The following is a 15,752-nucleotide window of genomic DNA, read 5'->3' on the forward strand; positions in this document are numbered from 1 at the left end:
CGTTGTGTGTGACAGCGATCCAGCGATGCGTTCGCTTGTAACCAGGGTAAACATCGGGTTACTAAGCGCAGGGCCGCGCTTAGTAACCCGATGTTTACCGTGGTTACCAGCGTAAAAGTAGAAAAAAACAAACCGTACATACTCACATTCCGGTGTCCGTCAGGTCCCTTGCCGTCTGCTTCCCGCTCTGACTGACTCCCGGCCGGAAAGTAAGAGCAGATCACAGCGGTGACGTCACCGCTGTGATCTGCTTTCACTTTACGGCGGCACTCAGTCAGAGCGCGAAGCAGACTGCGAGGGACCTGAGAAGGACACCGGAATGTGAGTATGTACGGTTTTTTTTTTTTTACTTTTACGCTGGTAACCACGGTAAACATCGGGATTAGTAAGCGCGGCCCTGCGCTTAGTAACCCGATGTTTACCCTGGTTACCCGGGACCTCGGCGGTCTGTGTGACAGCTCCCCAGCAACCACACAACGACTTTCCAACGATCACGGCCAGGTCGTATCGCTGGTCGTGATCGTTGGAAAGTTGCAGAGTGTGACAGTACCCTTAGGGTACCGTCACACAGTGCAATTTTCATCGCTACGACGGCACGATCCGTGACGTCGCAGCGTCGTATGATTATCGCTCCAGCGTCGTAGACTGCGGTCACACATTGCAATCACGGCGCTGGAGCGATGCCGAAGTCCCCAGGTAACCAGGGTAAACATCGGGTTACTAAGCGCAGGGCCGCGCTTAGTAACCCGATGTTTACCCTGGTTACCAGCGTAAACGTAAAAAAACCAAACAGTACATACTCACATTCCGGTGTCTGTCCTCCGGCGTCTCAGCTTCTCTGCACTGTGTAAGCACAGCGGCCGGAAAGCAGAGCGGTGACGTCACCACTGTGCTCGTTTCCGGCCGGCCGGCGCTCACAGTGCAGAGAAGCTGAGACGCCGGAGGACAGACACCGGAATGTGAGTATGTACTGTTTGTTTTTTTTACGTTTACGCTGGTAACCAGGGTAAACATCGGGTTACTAAGCGCGGCCCTGCGCTTAGTTACCCGATGTTTACCCTGGTTACAAGCGAACACATCGCTGGATTGGTGTCACACACAACGATCCAGCGATGTCAGCGGGTGATCAAGCGACGAAAGAAAGTTCCAAACGATCTGCTACGACGTACGATTCTCAGCGTGATGTCTGATCGCAGTAGCGTGTCAGACACAACGATATCGTAACGATATCGCTAGAACGTCACGAATCGTGCCGTCGTAGCGATGAAAATGGCACTGTGTGACGGTACCCTTAGTCACATACTAGAGCTGTCCATTTTTCACTGACTGTTTGCTTGGAGAAGACTGAGACACCTCCATTGTTTGTTTTTTTTCGCATGTGAGAAGAACTGATGAATCACTGAAGATAAAACTAACACTGACCAGACACTGGTAAAAATTGATCTGTTTTTCTCATGTACGAGAACAAAAGAAACATTTTAATGAGGCCTAAGGTCAGGTTTAGACTGCATTATGAGGAATAATACCCACATTGCCATCCTGTATGGCTTCCAAATCTCATCTCGCATATCCATTTTTGACATGCACATGGCATCCGTTTTTATACATGAGTTTTACAATTTCCCAAGGCCAAATACAGTTTTCTATGCTGTGTCTATATGGCAGTGAGTTTAATTTGCGAGTCTGATAAAAAAAAACGTGGATCAGAGTTGTACATGCTATGACTTTTGTTCTTGCGGATCATCGGTCCGTGTGTAAAACTGTTCATCTGGACTCCCCTATTTACTTACAGAAACCCAAAAAGAGAATGGACACTAGAGCTGAATAAAACGCTATAGAATTTTATTAGAAATTTTTTAAAAAATCATGTAGAACGGCAATCATAAATATATATAAGAGAACACAGTTAAAAGGTGACAGACAACATTCTAGTACCACGTACAGAGAAAAAGAATTGCAGGAATGATCAGAATAGCCACTTAATAATACAGGTAAACTACACAAAAAATCATTAAATTATCTCATCAGATATCACTATATGATTAGTGTAGTAAACCTCCAATTGAAGTATATACTGTATATAGGCTGAAGGCTCAAGATATCACATCAAATCAATTCAACAAACCAAGTCACAATAAAGTGCAGAATGCCAAATTGCAATATATAGTATAGCCCCAATGCATCAATATTAGCTAGAGCAATAAGTAAGTACCTTACTGGGAAAATACAAGTAGTCATATATACTGAAATAATACAGTGAAGCATACAGAGAAGGGCCTCAACGCATGTTTCGCACACTTGCTTCTTCGGGGGAAGTCCCCCGAAGAAGCAAGTGTGTGAAACGCGCGTTGGGGTCCTTCCTTCCACGTCCAGGCGCAGATCGGTTCACTATACCATATCACTTCACTTCATAGTATTTGGTTTCACTTTTCCCAAGCCTGATTATCCATAGCGCAATGGGATCCTTCTCATATGCCTTCTCTGTATGCTTCACTGTATTATTTCAGTATATATGACTACTTGTATTTTCACAGTAAGGTACTTACTTATTGCTCTAGCTAATGTTGATGCATTGGGGCTATACTATTTATTGCATTTTGGCAACCTGCACTTTATTGTGACTTGGTTTGTTGAATTGATTTGATGTGATATCTTGAGCCTTCAGCCTATATATATACTTCAATTGGAGGTTTACTACACTAATCATATAGTGATATTTGATGAGTTAATTTAATGATTTTTTGTGTAGTTTACCTGTATAATTAAGTGGCTATTCTGATCATTCCTGCAATACTTTTTCTCTGTACGTGGTACTAGGATGTTGTCTGTCACCTTTTAACGGTGTCCTCACATATATATTTATGATTGCCGTTCTACATGATTTTTTAAAAAATTTCTAATAAAATTCTATAGCATTTTATTCAGCTCTAGTGTCCATTCTCTCTTTGGGTTTCTATATATTTCATATGGCAGAGCTTATGTACTTTATGCCCCATTTTTTGGTTTATTCCTATTTACTTACATTAGTCTGTGTGTTGGCACATGGACAACATAAGGCTAAGTGCACACGTTGCGGATTAGTGTGCGGATTTTTCCACATCATTTTTGCAAAATCCACAGGTAAAACGCACTGCGTTTTATCTGTGGATTTACTGTGGATTTGCTGCAGATTTACTGCGGATTCCACCTGCTGTTTTACACCTGCGGATTCCTATTATGGAGCAGATGTAAACCGCTGCGGAATCCGCAGAAAGAATTGACATGCTGCGGAAAATAAACCGCTGCGTTTCCGCGCTGTATTTTTCACACTATGGGCACTGCGGATTTTGTTTTCCATAAGTTTACATGGTACTGTATGCAACGCATGGAAAACTGCTGCGAATCCGCAGCGGCCAATCTGCTGCGGATCCGCAGCCAAATCCCTAAGGCTATGTGCACACGGTGCAGATTAGTTTGCGGATTTTTCCGCACCGTTTTTGCAAAATCTGCAAGTAAAACGCACTGTGGATTACCTGCGGATTTACCGCGGATTTCCTGCGTTTTTTGTGCGGATTTCCCCTGGGGTTTTACACCTGCGGATTCTTATTGAGGAGCAGGTGTAAACCGCTGTGAAATCCGCATGAAGAATTGACATGCTGCGGAAAACACAACGCAGCGTTTCCGCGCGGTATTTTCTGCAGCATGTGCACTGCCGATTTGGTTTTCCATAGGTTTACATGGTACTGTACAACGCATGGAAAACAGCTGCAAATCCGCAGCGGCCAATCCTCTGCAGATCCGCAGCCAAATCCGCACCGTGTGCACATAGCCAAAGACTGAACAAATCCTGAGTCAGTCCAAACCCCAGATTTCAGTTTTGCACATTTTCTAGCACTGGAGGGGTAAGAGAGAAGTAAAATAGATGTCTCCCATGTGCAACACTTTATCTGTATTACCCTTCGGACTGTGATTTGGCAAAGGTAAAGGAGATAGTGTTCAGAGTCTGGCACTATTTAGTTTATTTCTTTGTTCTTTTATGCATTTTTACCTATGTTTTTACAAATGTTTTGTTAAATATAGTCCTAGTGCAGCGCCCCAGAGTCCTGGTCGTTGCAGTGATGTCATTCTTCCACCAGGGGGAGTGATATTACGTCTGATGGCAATAAAGGACATCTTCCTACCAGGTATCACAAACCATACACCACACTTCACACTCCAGACCACCAGGGGGAGCCTTGCTCCTATCTACTAGGGCACTCCTCACAAAAGGGTAAAACTGGTGGGCTGGATAGAAAGTTAGAGAGAATCTGACTGGGCTTTGCCCAGGCAAAACCTGTCAGGCAGACAGGGGGAAAGGAGGAACATCTGAGCTGCAGACAGAGGGTCCCTGTCAGGGGTGGGATCCTGACAGAGGCCTAGCGAGACAGAAAGCTACGGAGCTGCGCCTGCCCCACGTGCGGCAGCATCCTAAGAAAGGACACAAAGAGAATTGTATAGTAGAGGGTGAGAAACGAAGTCATAGCACAAGGAGAAAACACCAGGAGGAGTTCTGCCCTGAAATAGGCTGCCTTCTTCTGAGGCACGTAGCCGGTGGCCGCAACACCGAGGGAGTAATTGACTCTATGCATTACTTCAGAGACCAGCAGGACAGTCAATTCCAACTTGGCTGCCCGACCTTAATACCTAAGAAGACACAGTGGCAACTTGCGGGGGCCAGGGCGTCTCTAGGGTCCCTATAAACAAGCCTCAGGCCATCAGTCATACGGGTTTGTCCTATCCACACCATCTGGGGGACAGAGAGGAAGAAATAACATCTAGAACATCTACAAGAGTTGTGAGGACCTTACCGAGTTGCTCAGCAGGGAGGGACTACAACACACAGGCGCTAGTAGGAAGGCTACTGATTTCCACCTGGATAAGGGGACTCTGGATTTGCCTTTGGACCGGCCGGACTCTACCTACCCTGTGGTCTGTACCCTGGACTGTGGATGCTGAAGTCTTCAGGAAAAGGTAAAGAGACTGCAACCTTGTGTCCTCGTTATTCCCTGCGCCTTACATCGTCCACCATCATCATCTACACTTCTGGGAAGCCCTGGGGATACACTTTACCTGTGGGAAGGTATACCATCTAGCTGCCATAACATCACTCCAGCGGACCCCTCACCGCAGCGTCGGTCACCCTGACCGAATACCACAGGTGGCGTCACGAACTTCCCCTTTAAAGACCTTTCCCAAAACCATAAAAACTCTATTCCTTTATTGGACGCCCCTCAAAGGGCCACGGACTGGGTCAGGCCACCATGACATCTCCCGAACCGAAGGACCCGGTGCCGTGTACCCCCTTGCCCTTAACGTGGGGGCGCTCCACTAGGAATATCAGATTTTCTTATACTGTCTTCAAGTACAACCTACATGACCGTTTTAGTCAGACAAAAAAATCCTCAATCTGTGGAAAATAGAACCATTGTCTGTTTTGCAAGAAATATAATTAAGGCTTCATTCGGATGGCAATGCTTTTTCTCGTACTCAAAAAACGGTCTGAGTGTCATCAGTGTATTTGCTCAGTGTAATCAGTTTATATCATAGGAGTTTGGGCAGAGTTTCATCACTTTTTTTCAGATAATAAAAAATCTGATGGAAGTTTTTTTCATGCTTATAATATTAAACAGTCTGTTAAAAATGGAAAGCATAGGGATGGCATCCATGGACTAATAGACTTGTATTGGTGATTTTGACCCGAGAATCGAACAAATATCAGATAAGTCTTTGTGGTTTTGTGCGGACTACTTAGACATGTGAACTTACTCGGACTTGTGATCAGCCCCATAGACTATAGCAGGTTCAAGTTTTATCCGTGCAAAACACAAGTAGAACTTATATGAGGAAACCTGACATCTGAGTGAGCCCTAATTCAAACCTTTTTACCAATTTACATTGCGTTACATTCGATTTTGTTATGTAAAAATCTGGATTAATTATGTTTTATTCTTCTTTCAGCCCCATGTTCTCCAGTGAATTTACAAGCTAATATTACTTCTGAGCTGGTTGTCCTGACCTGGGGAGAAGCGCAAGGTGCTGTGAATTACACCTCAGAGGTAGCAGGCACTAATGGAGAAATATACATGTGCCATTCATCTAATTCCTCATGTGAGATGACGGACCTCGCTTGTGGCGGTCAGTACTCTATGTCAGTAACAGCTATTGGACCCTACTGCAGTAAAGTCAGTGGCAGCTATGTATTTCAGACAGGTAAGATAGATACATTAAAATATTGTTATAATTTACCGGAGGTATAAATATTGCCAAGAATTTTGTAAATGTTCAAATGGAAACACCAATAAAAATTGCACTCCAGTATTTTTTTTAACACATTTGTTAAACTGCCTAAATATTTGGGTCACTGCTTAGTAACAAAGACTGTAGCTCTCAAATTAGGCTACTTTCACACTAGCGTCGGGAAAGACCCGTCGCTGTGCGTCGGGCCGACGTTCCCGACGCTAGCGTGGTCTCTGCCGCACAACGGGGGCAGCGGATGTATTTTTCCAACGCATCCGCTGCCCCATTGTGAGGTGCGGGGAAGTGCGGGGAGGTGGGGGCGGAGTTCCGGCCGCGCATGCGCGGTCGGAAAAAGCGGACCGTCGGGAGCAAAAAACATTACATGTAAGGTTTTTTTCTCCCGACGGTCCGCTACCACACGCCCAAGCGTCGCAAAACAGACGCGACGTTTGGCAATGCGTCGCAAATGCGTCGCTAATGCGTCGCTAATGTTAGTCTATGACGAAAAAACGTATCCAGCAAGAACTTTTGCTGGATGCGTATTTTCGGCAAAACGACGCATTTGCGACGTATTGCAGTTAACGCTAGTGTGAAAGTAGCCTTACAACATCACAAAGTATCAGGCATTTGGGAATATTTTACTGTTCATCAATTACTGTGACATTAAAATAATGTGTTTTTTTTTTCTGTATATGATCTTCGTGTCATGCCATTGCATATACAGTATATTGAATGGTGAGTTAACACCTATATACAAGACACAGGATAGCTGATAACTTACGGATCAGTAGTGTTTTAATCTTTGGTACATCCAGTGTTCCAGAAAATGGGACTCTCAAATCCCCTTTAGAATAAAGTGATGATCGCACATGCCCGCCATTGCGCCATTCATTGTCTATGGGACAGCTGTCCCAAAGACAATGATTGGAGTAGAGGAGAGTATGTTACAATCACCACTGTATTCCGAAAGGCCAATTCAGATCTATGTTCTCTGGATTGGTGGGGTCCTAGCAGTTGGACCACACCAATCTGCAAATTAACAGTTATTCTGTGTCTATGCAGACAGTGGCATGTAGAAGTCTGGGCACCCCTGGTCACAATTACTATTATTGTGAATGTGAACAATTGGGTATCTTGAAGATTAAATGATCTGTAAAAGGGTTAAAGCTAAAGATGACACATTTTCTATGTATTTTAGGCAAACGAATATATATACAGGGTAGTCCAAAAGTATGTGTAATAGGGTTATGAAGGGGGAAATTTATCAAACATGGTTTTTGGGGTTCAAAGTTCTCACCACACATCTAGATAAGTTTCTTGGGTGGTCTAGTTTCCAAAATGGAGTCACTTGTGGGGGGTTTGTACTGTTAACGCACATCAGGGGCTTTACAAACGCAACATGACACCCGCAGACCATTCCATCAAAGTCTGCATACCAAAACGTCACTACTTCTCTTCTGAGCTCCGACGTGTGCCCAAACAGTGGTTTACTCCCACATATGGAGTATCAGCGTACACAGGACAAACTGGACAACAACATTTGCGGTCCACTTTCTCCTTTTACCCTTGGGAAAATAAAAAAAATTGTTGCTGAAAGATCATTTTTGTTACTAAAAAGTTAAATGTTCATTTTTTTCTTCCATGTTGCTTCTGCTGCTGTGAAGCACCTGAAGGGTTAATAAACTTCTTGAATGTGGTTTTGAGCACCTTAAGGGGTGCAGTTTTTAGAATGGTGTCACTTTTGGGTATTTTCCCCCCATATAGAACCCTCAAACTGACTTCAAATGTGAGATGGTCCTTAAAAAATGGTTTTGTAAATTTTGTTGTAAAAATGAGAAATCGCTGGTCAACTTTTAACCCTTATAACTTCCTAACCAAAAAAAAAATTTGTTTCCAAAATTGTGCTAATGTAAAGTAGACATGGTGGAAATGTTAGAATAAAAATTCAAAATAAATAATAATAATAATTATAAATCAAAATAAATGTTATTATTTTCTGTCCACCTACTTTTGGACCACCCTGTATATTGTATTTTTTTACATTTTAAAAAAAGAAAAAGGACCAATGCAAACGTTTGGTCACCCTTGGAGATTTCTGTGCTCAGATAACTTTTTACCAAGGTTTCAGACCTTAATTAGTCTGTTAAGGTACCTTCACACTAAACGATATCGCTAGCGATCCGTGACGTTGCAGCGTCCTGGCTAGCGATATCGTTTAGTTTGACACGCAGCAGCGATCAGGATCCTGCTGTGATATCGCTGGTCGTTGAACAAAGTTCAGAACTTTATTTGGTCGTCAGACCGGCGTGTATCGTCGTGTTTGACACCAAAAGCAACGATACCAGCGATGTTTTACACTGGTAACCAGGGTAAACATCGGGTTACTAAGCGCAGGGCCGCGCTTAGTAACCCGATGTTTACCCTGGTTACCAGTGTAAAATGTAAAAAAACCAAACAGTACATACTCACCTTCGCGTCCCCCGGCGTCCGCTTCCCACACTGACTGAGCGCCGTAAAGTGAAAGTGAAAGTACAGCACAGCGGTGACGTCACCGCTCTGCTGTTAGGGCCGGCGCTCAGTCAGTGCAGGAAGCGGACGCCGGTGGACGCGAATGTAAGTATGTAGTGTTTGTTTTTTTTACATTTTACGCTGGTAACCAGGGTAAACATCGGGTTACTAAGCGCGGCCCTGCGCTTAGTAACCCGATGTTTACCCTGGTTACCCGGGGACCTCGGCATCGTTGGTCGCTGGAGAGCGGTCTGTGTGACAGCTCTCCAGCAATCAAACAGCGACGCTGCAGCGATCGGCATCGTTGTCGCTATCGCTGCAGCGTCGCTTAATGTGAAGGTACCTTTAGGGTTATGGCTTGTTCACTATCACTATTAGGAAAGGCCAGGTGATGCAAATTTCGCAGCTTTATAAAACCCAGCCTTCTCTAACCTTGTGCCAGTATCAGTGGAGGTCAAGATAAGGTCTGGAAGACCGAGCAAAATTTCTGTGAGAGCTGGTCATAGGATTTCTAGAGATGTAAATCAGAACCTCCACTTGACTGCAAAAGACCTTCAGAAAGATTTTGCAGACTTTGGAGTTGTGGTGCAATGTTCTACTGTTCAGACACCTGCACAAATATGGCCTTCATGGAAGAATCATCATAAGAAAACATCTCCTACGTCCTCCTCACCATAAAATTCAACGTCAGAACTATGCAAAAGAACATCTAAACAAGCCTGATGCATTTTGGAAACAAATCCTGTGGACCGATGCGGTTAAAATTGAACTCTTTGGCTACAATGATCAAAGGTATGTGTTCAGAAAAAAGGGCACAGAGTTTTAGGAAAAAAACATCCTGCCAACCATTATAGGGTATATCTGGGATTTTATAAAAAACAAAAAATGTACCTAAGCACTAACAGGCAGGTAATTGCAACTTATCTGCCTGTTGTGCATGGTGCCGTTCTTCACAGACCGCTCTTGCCGGGTATGCAGAAGTTGCCTCTGTATAAGGACTCTGGATTTCTTGTTCATCTGTGGTGCTTTATTGCCATTTTCCAAGATGGCGTCTGCTGCCTCTAATCTGCTCATGTGATCTGACTTCCCTGTCTTTATAAGCCTGGCTTGCCTCCTACTCCTTGCTTGTGTATTCTGCCTGAATCCCTGGCTTGTGCTGCAAGAGACTTCCCCTCTTCAGAATCTCCGGCTCCGCATTACTCTGCATTCTTCCCCTGCCTACTGGGACATGTAGTCTTAGGTAAACTGAAGACCGCGCACACGGTGTAAATTTTTAGGTGATTTATTGAAGCCTACGCGTTTCAAGAGCTTTCCTGCTCTCTTCTTCAGGGCAGGAAAGCTCTTGAAACGCGTAGGCTTCAATAAATCACCTAAAAATTTACACCGTGTGCGCGGTCTTCAGTTTACCTAAGACTACTACTCTCAACATCCTTGTGGATTTTTGTGGAGACCTGCTGCTGCGGTCAAGCACACATGGGAGTTGTGACCTAGGTTCACAACTCAACTAGGTGAGTACATTCCCTGCAAAGGGTTGTATGTTTTTCCTCAACAGTGTGACACATTGGGGGCGCCTTGTGTTTTGTTTCCTTTACTACTGGGACATGTAAGCTTAGCCTGCTACAGATAATCTTGTTTGGCATCCGTTGCTTGCTTATTTGACTGTTTCTGGACTCGTAGCTCTGCACTGCTTCCGGACACTTTTCTAGTGCTGCCAGCCCTGGTATGAACTGTGCCTTATGATCTGCTTACTCCAGAGAGTGCTATGCCCATAAGACTTTGCCCGCAGCAGAGCTGCAAAAGAACTTCTCCTAAGAAGGACCTTGTTTGCCATTCTTGTGAACTTATGTGCACATGCTGCACCCATGTTTGTGTATATAAACACTGACTCTGCCTGCAGCAGAGCTGCAAAGAATCTTCTCCTGGTTTCACCTTTGTTTGCTGTGTGTTGTACTTGCTCATACGTTGCACCTGTGTTTATTTGAATAATACAGACTTTACACTATACTCTGGTTCTGCTGTCTTCTTGTCTCAAGCCAAGAGATTCCTAAGTGTACCACTATAATTGTTACACGCTGCTTTCACACTCATGGTAGCATCAGATGGACTGTACAACCCACACAAGTGGCTCAGGTAGTGCAGCTATTCCAGGATGGCACATCAATGCGAGCTGTGGCAAGAAGGTTTGCTGTGTCTGTCAGCGTAGTGTCCAGAGGCTGGAGGTGCTACCAGGAGACATGCCAGTACACCAGAAGACGTGGAGGGAGCCATAGGAGAGCAACAACCCAGCAGCAGGACTGCTACCTCAGCCTTTGTGCAAGGAGGAGCACTGCCAGAGCCCTGCAAAATGACCTCCAACACGCCACAAATGTGCATGTGTCTGCACAAACAGTTAGAAACCGACTCCATGAGGACGGTCTGAGTGCCCAACGTCCACAGATGGGGGTTGTGCTCACAGCCCAACACCGTGCAGGACTCTTGGAAATTGCCACAGAACATCAGGATTGGCAAATTCGCCACTGGCGCCCTGTGCTCATTGCAGATGAAAGCAGGTTCACACTGAGCACATGTGACAGACGTGACAGAGTCTGGAGAAGCCATGGAGAGTGATCTGCTGCCTGCAACATCCATCAGCATGACCGCTTTGGCAGTGGCTCAGTAATGGTGTGGGGTGGCATTTCTTTGGAGGGCCACACAGCCCTCCATGTGCTCGCCAGAGGCAGCCTGACTGCCATTAGGAACCGAGATGAGATCCTCAGACCCCTTGTGAGATCATATGCTGGTGCGGTTGGCCCTGGGTTCCTCCTAATGCAGGACAATGCCAGACCTCATGTGGCTGGAGTATTTCAGCAGTTCCTGCAAGATGAAGGCATTGAAGCTATGGACTGGCCCACCCATTCCCCAGACCTGAATCCGATTGAACACATCTGGGACATCATTTCTCGCACCATCCACCAACGTCACGTTGCACCACAGACTGTCCAGGAGTTGGCGGATGCTTTAGTCCAGGTCTGGGAGGAGATCCCTCAGGAGACCATCCGCCACCTCATCAGGAGCATACCCACGCATTGTAGGGAGGTCATTCAGGCACATGGAGGCAACACACACACACAACTGAACATCATTTCCTTGTCTTGAGGCATTTCCAATGACGTTGGATCAGCCTGTAATTTGATTTTCCAGTTTGATTTTGAGTATCATTCCAAATCCAGACCCCATGGGATATTCATTTTGATTTGCATTTATCATTTTTATGTTTTACTGTTCTCAACGCATTCCACTATGTAATGAATAAAGATTTGCAACCAAAATATTTATTTCAGTGATATCTAGGATATGGTATTTTAGTGTTCCCTTTATTTTTTTAAGCAGTATATATACAGTACAGACCAAAAGTTTGGACACACCTTCTCATTTAAAGATTTTTCTGTATTTTCATGATTATGAAAATTGTACATTCACACTGAAGGCATCAAAGCTATGAATTAAGACATGTGGAATTATATACTTAACAAAAAAGTGTGAAACAACTGAAATTATGTCTTATATTCTAGGTTCTTCAAAGTAGCCACCTTTTGCTTTGATGACTGCTTTGCACACTCTTAGCATTCTCTTGATGACCTTCAAGAGGTAGTCACCGGGAATGGTCTTCCAACAATCTTGAAGGAGTTCTCAGAGATGCTTATTACTTGTTGGCCCTTTTGCCTTCACTCTGCGGTCCAGCTCACCCCAAACCATCTCGATTGGGTTCAGGTCTGGTGACTGTGGAAGCCAGGTCATCTGGCGTAGCACCTCATCACTCTCCTCCTTGGTCAAATAGCCCTTACACAGCCTGGAGGTGTGTTAGGGGTCATTGTCCTGTTGAAAAATAAATGATGGTCGAACTAAACGCAAACCGGATGGAATAGCATGCCGCTGAAAGATGCTGTGGTAGCCATGCTGGTTCAGTATGCCTTCAATTTTGAATAAATCCCCAACAGTGTCACCAACAAAGTACCCCCACACCATCACACCTCCTCCTCCATGATTCACGGTGGGAACCAGGCATGTAGAGTTCATCCGTTCACCTTTTCTGCGTCGCACAAAGACACGGTGGTTGGAACCAAAGATCTCAAATTTGGACTCATTAGACCAAAGCACAGATTTCCACTGGTCTAATGTCCATTTCTTGTGTTCTTTAGCCCAAACAAGACTCTTCTGCTTGTTGACTGTCCTTAGCAGTGGTTTCCTAGCAGCTATTTTACCATGAAGGCCTGCTGCACAAAGTCTCCTCCTAACAGTTGTTGTAGAGATGTGTCTGCTGCTAGAACTCTGTGTGGCATTGAACTGATCTCTAATCTGAGCTGCTGTTAACCTGCGATTTCTGAGGCTGGTGACTCGGATAAACTTATTCCCTCAGAAGCAGAGGTGACTCTTGGTCTTCCTTTCCTGGGGCGGTCCTCATGTGAGCCAGTTTCTTTGTAGCGCTTGATGGTTTTTGCCACTGCACTTGGCGACACTTTCAAAGTTTTCCCAATTTTTCGGACTGACTGACCTTCATTTCTTAAAGTAATGATGGCCACTTGTTTTTCTTTACTTAGCTGCTTTTTTCTTGCCATAATACAAATTCTAGGCATACAAAACCGCTGGTTCCTTTCACATGCACCTCCGAACTCTGTGGTTAGTCGAGTGCTAGCTCTTCGTTCCCTCTACTATAATACAAATTCTAACAGTCTATTCAGTAGGACTATCAGCTGTGTATCCACCAGACTTCTGCACAACACAACTGATGGTCCCACCCCATTTATAAGGCAAGAAATCCCACTTATTAAACCTGACGGGGCACACCTGTGAAGTGAAAACCATTCCCGGTGACTACGTCTTGAAGCTCATCAAGAGAATGTCAAGAGCGTGCAAAGCAGTCATCAAAGCAAAAAGTGGCTACTTTGAAGAATCTAGAGTATAAGACATAATTTCAGTTGTTTCACACTTTTTTGTTAAGTATATAATTCCACATGTTTTAATTCATAGTTTTATGCCTTCTGAGTGAATGTACAATTTTCATAGTCATGAAAATACAGAAAAATCTTTAAATGAGAAGGTGTGTCCAAACTTTTGGTCTGTACTGTATACTTCTCACAAAATTAGAATGTCATCAAAACATTTATTTCAGTCCTTCAATCTAAAAAGTGAAACTCATATTATATAGCTTCATTACTGAGTGTTCTATTTCAAGTGTTTATTTCTGTTAATGTTGATGATTATGGTTTACAGCCAATGAAAATCCAGAAGTCATTATCTCAGTAAATTAGAATAATTTACAAAAAACACCTGCAAAGGCTTCCTAAGCATTTAAAAAGGTCCCTTAGTCTGTTTCAGTAGGCTCCACAATCATGGGGAAGACTGCTGACTTGACAGATGTACAGAAGGTAGTCATTGACACACTCCACAAGGAGGGTAAGCCACAAAAGGTCATTGCTAAAGAAGCTGGCTGTTCACAGAGTGCTATATCCAAGCATATTAATGGAAAGTTCAGTAGAAGAAAAAAGTGTGGTTGAAAAAGGTGCACAAGGAATCGGGATAACCGCAGCCTTGAAAGGATTGTTAAGAAAAGGCTATTCAAAAATGTGGGGGAGATTCACAAGGAGTGGACTGCTGCTGGAGTCATTGCTTCAAGAGACACCACACACAGACATATCCAAGACATGGGCCACAAGTGTGGCATTACTTGTGTCAAGCCACTCATGACCAATAGATAATGCCAGAAGTGTCTTACCTGGGCCAAGGAGAAAAAGAACTGGACTGTTGCTCAGTGGTCCAATGTGTTGTTTCAGATTAAAGTACATATTACATTTCATTTGGAAATCAAAGTCCCAGAGTCTGGAGGAAGAGTGGAGAGGCACACAATCCAAGCTGCTTGAGGTCTAGTATGAAGTCTCCACAATCAGTGATGGTTTCGGGAGCCATGTCATCTGCTGGTGTAGGTCCACTGTGTTTTATCAACACCAAAATCAGTGCAGCCATCTACCAGGAAATTTTAGAGCACTTCATGCTTCTCTCTGCCGACAAGCTTTTTGGAGTTGGAAATTTAATTCTCCAGCAGGACTTGGCACCTTTCCACACTGCCAAAAGTACCAATACCTGGTTTAAAAACAACAGTGTCACTGTGCTTGATTGGCCAGTAAACGCTCCTGACCTTAACCCTATAGAGAATCTATGGTGTATTGTTAAAAGGAAGATGAGAGACACTAGACTTAACAATGCAGACAAGCTAAAGGCTGCTATCAAAGCAACCTGGGCTTCCATAACACCTCAGCAGTGTGCCTCCATGCCACACTGCATTGATGCAGTAATTGATACAAAAGGAGTCCCGAATAAGTATTGAGTGCATTTACTGAACATTCATTTCAGATTTTAAAATAATTTTTCAAGTTGGTGTTATAAAGTATTCTAATTTACTGAGATAATGACTTTTGGGATTTCATTGGCTGTAAGCCATACTTATCAACATTAACAGAAATAAACACTTGAAATAGATTAATCTATTTGTAATGACGCTATATAATATATAAGTTTCACTTTTTGTATTGAAGAAATGAAATAAATCAACTTTTTGATGATATTCTAATGTTGTGAGAAGCACCTGTATATATTTATATATACTGTATATATGCAGCGCCCCAGAGTCCTGGTCGTTGCAGTACTGTGGCTCCGCCACTATGGGGAGCCATGGTGCGTCCGATGGCACTGAAGGAGTTCATCTGACCAGGTATCACAGACACCAATACATTTCACAGCCGGGCCTCCGGGGGGAGCTAAGGGTTCTATTCATTAGGCCACTCCCCACCATAGTGGGTAAACTGGGGGTCAGGCAGGAAGTTAGATGAGAAAGCTGACTGGATTGGACGAATCAACACCTAGTGGCAGAGGGTGTTGTGGAGGAAGAGACAGTAGGGTCTCTGTCAGGGGTGGGATCCTGACAGAGGCTTGGCATTGAAAAGAACGTAACGGGT

At 44.1% G+C, this 15,752-nt stretch overlaps 1 protein-coding gene across 1 annotated transcript in view; it reads left to right on the forward strand.

The window, feature by feature from the left end:
- The window catches only part of LOC143788497 (uncharacterized), a 186,738-nt gene that overhangs the window by 34,843 nt on the left and 136,143 nt on the right, over window positions 1-15,752 (forward strand). The window contains exon 10 of the mRNA XM_077278193.1: window positions 5,977-6,228. Within this exon, the coding sequence (XP_077134308.1) occupies window positions 5,977-6,228 (252 nt within the window). The remainder of the gene's footprint in view (window positions 1-5,976; window positions 6,229-15,752) is intronic.

Source organism: Ranitomeya variabilis, chromosome 8 (assembly GCF_051348905.1).
Source record: "Ranitomeya variabilis isolate aRanVar5 chromosome 8, aRanVar5.hap1, whole genome shotgun sequence".
Lineage (NCBI taxonomy): Eukaryota > Metazoa > Chordata > Amphibia > Anura > Dendrobatidae > Ranitomeya > Ranitomeya variabilis.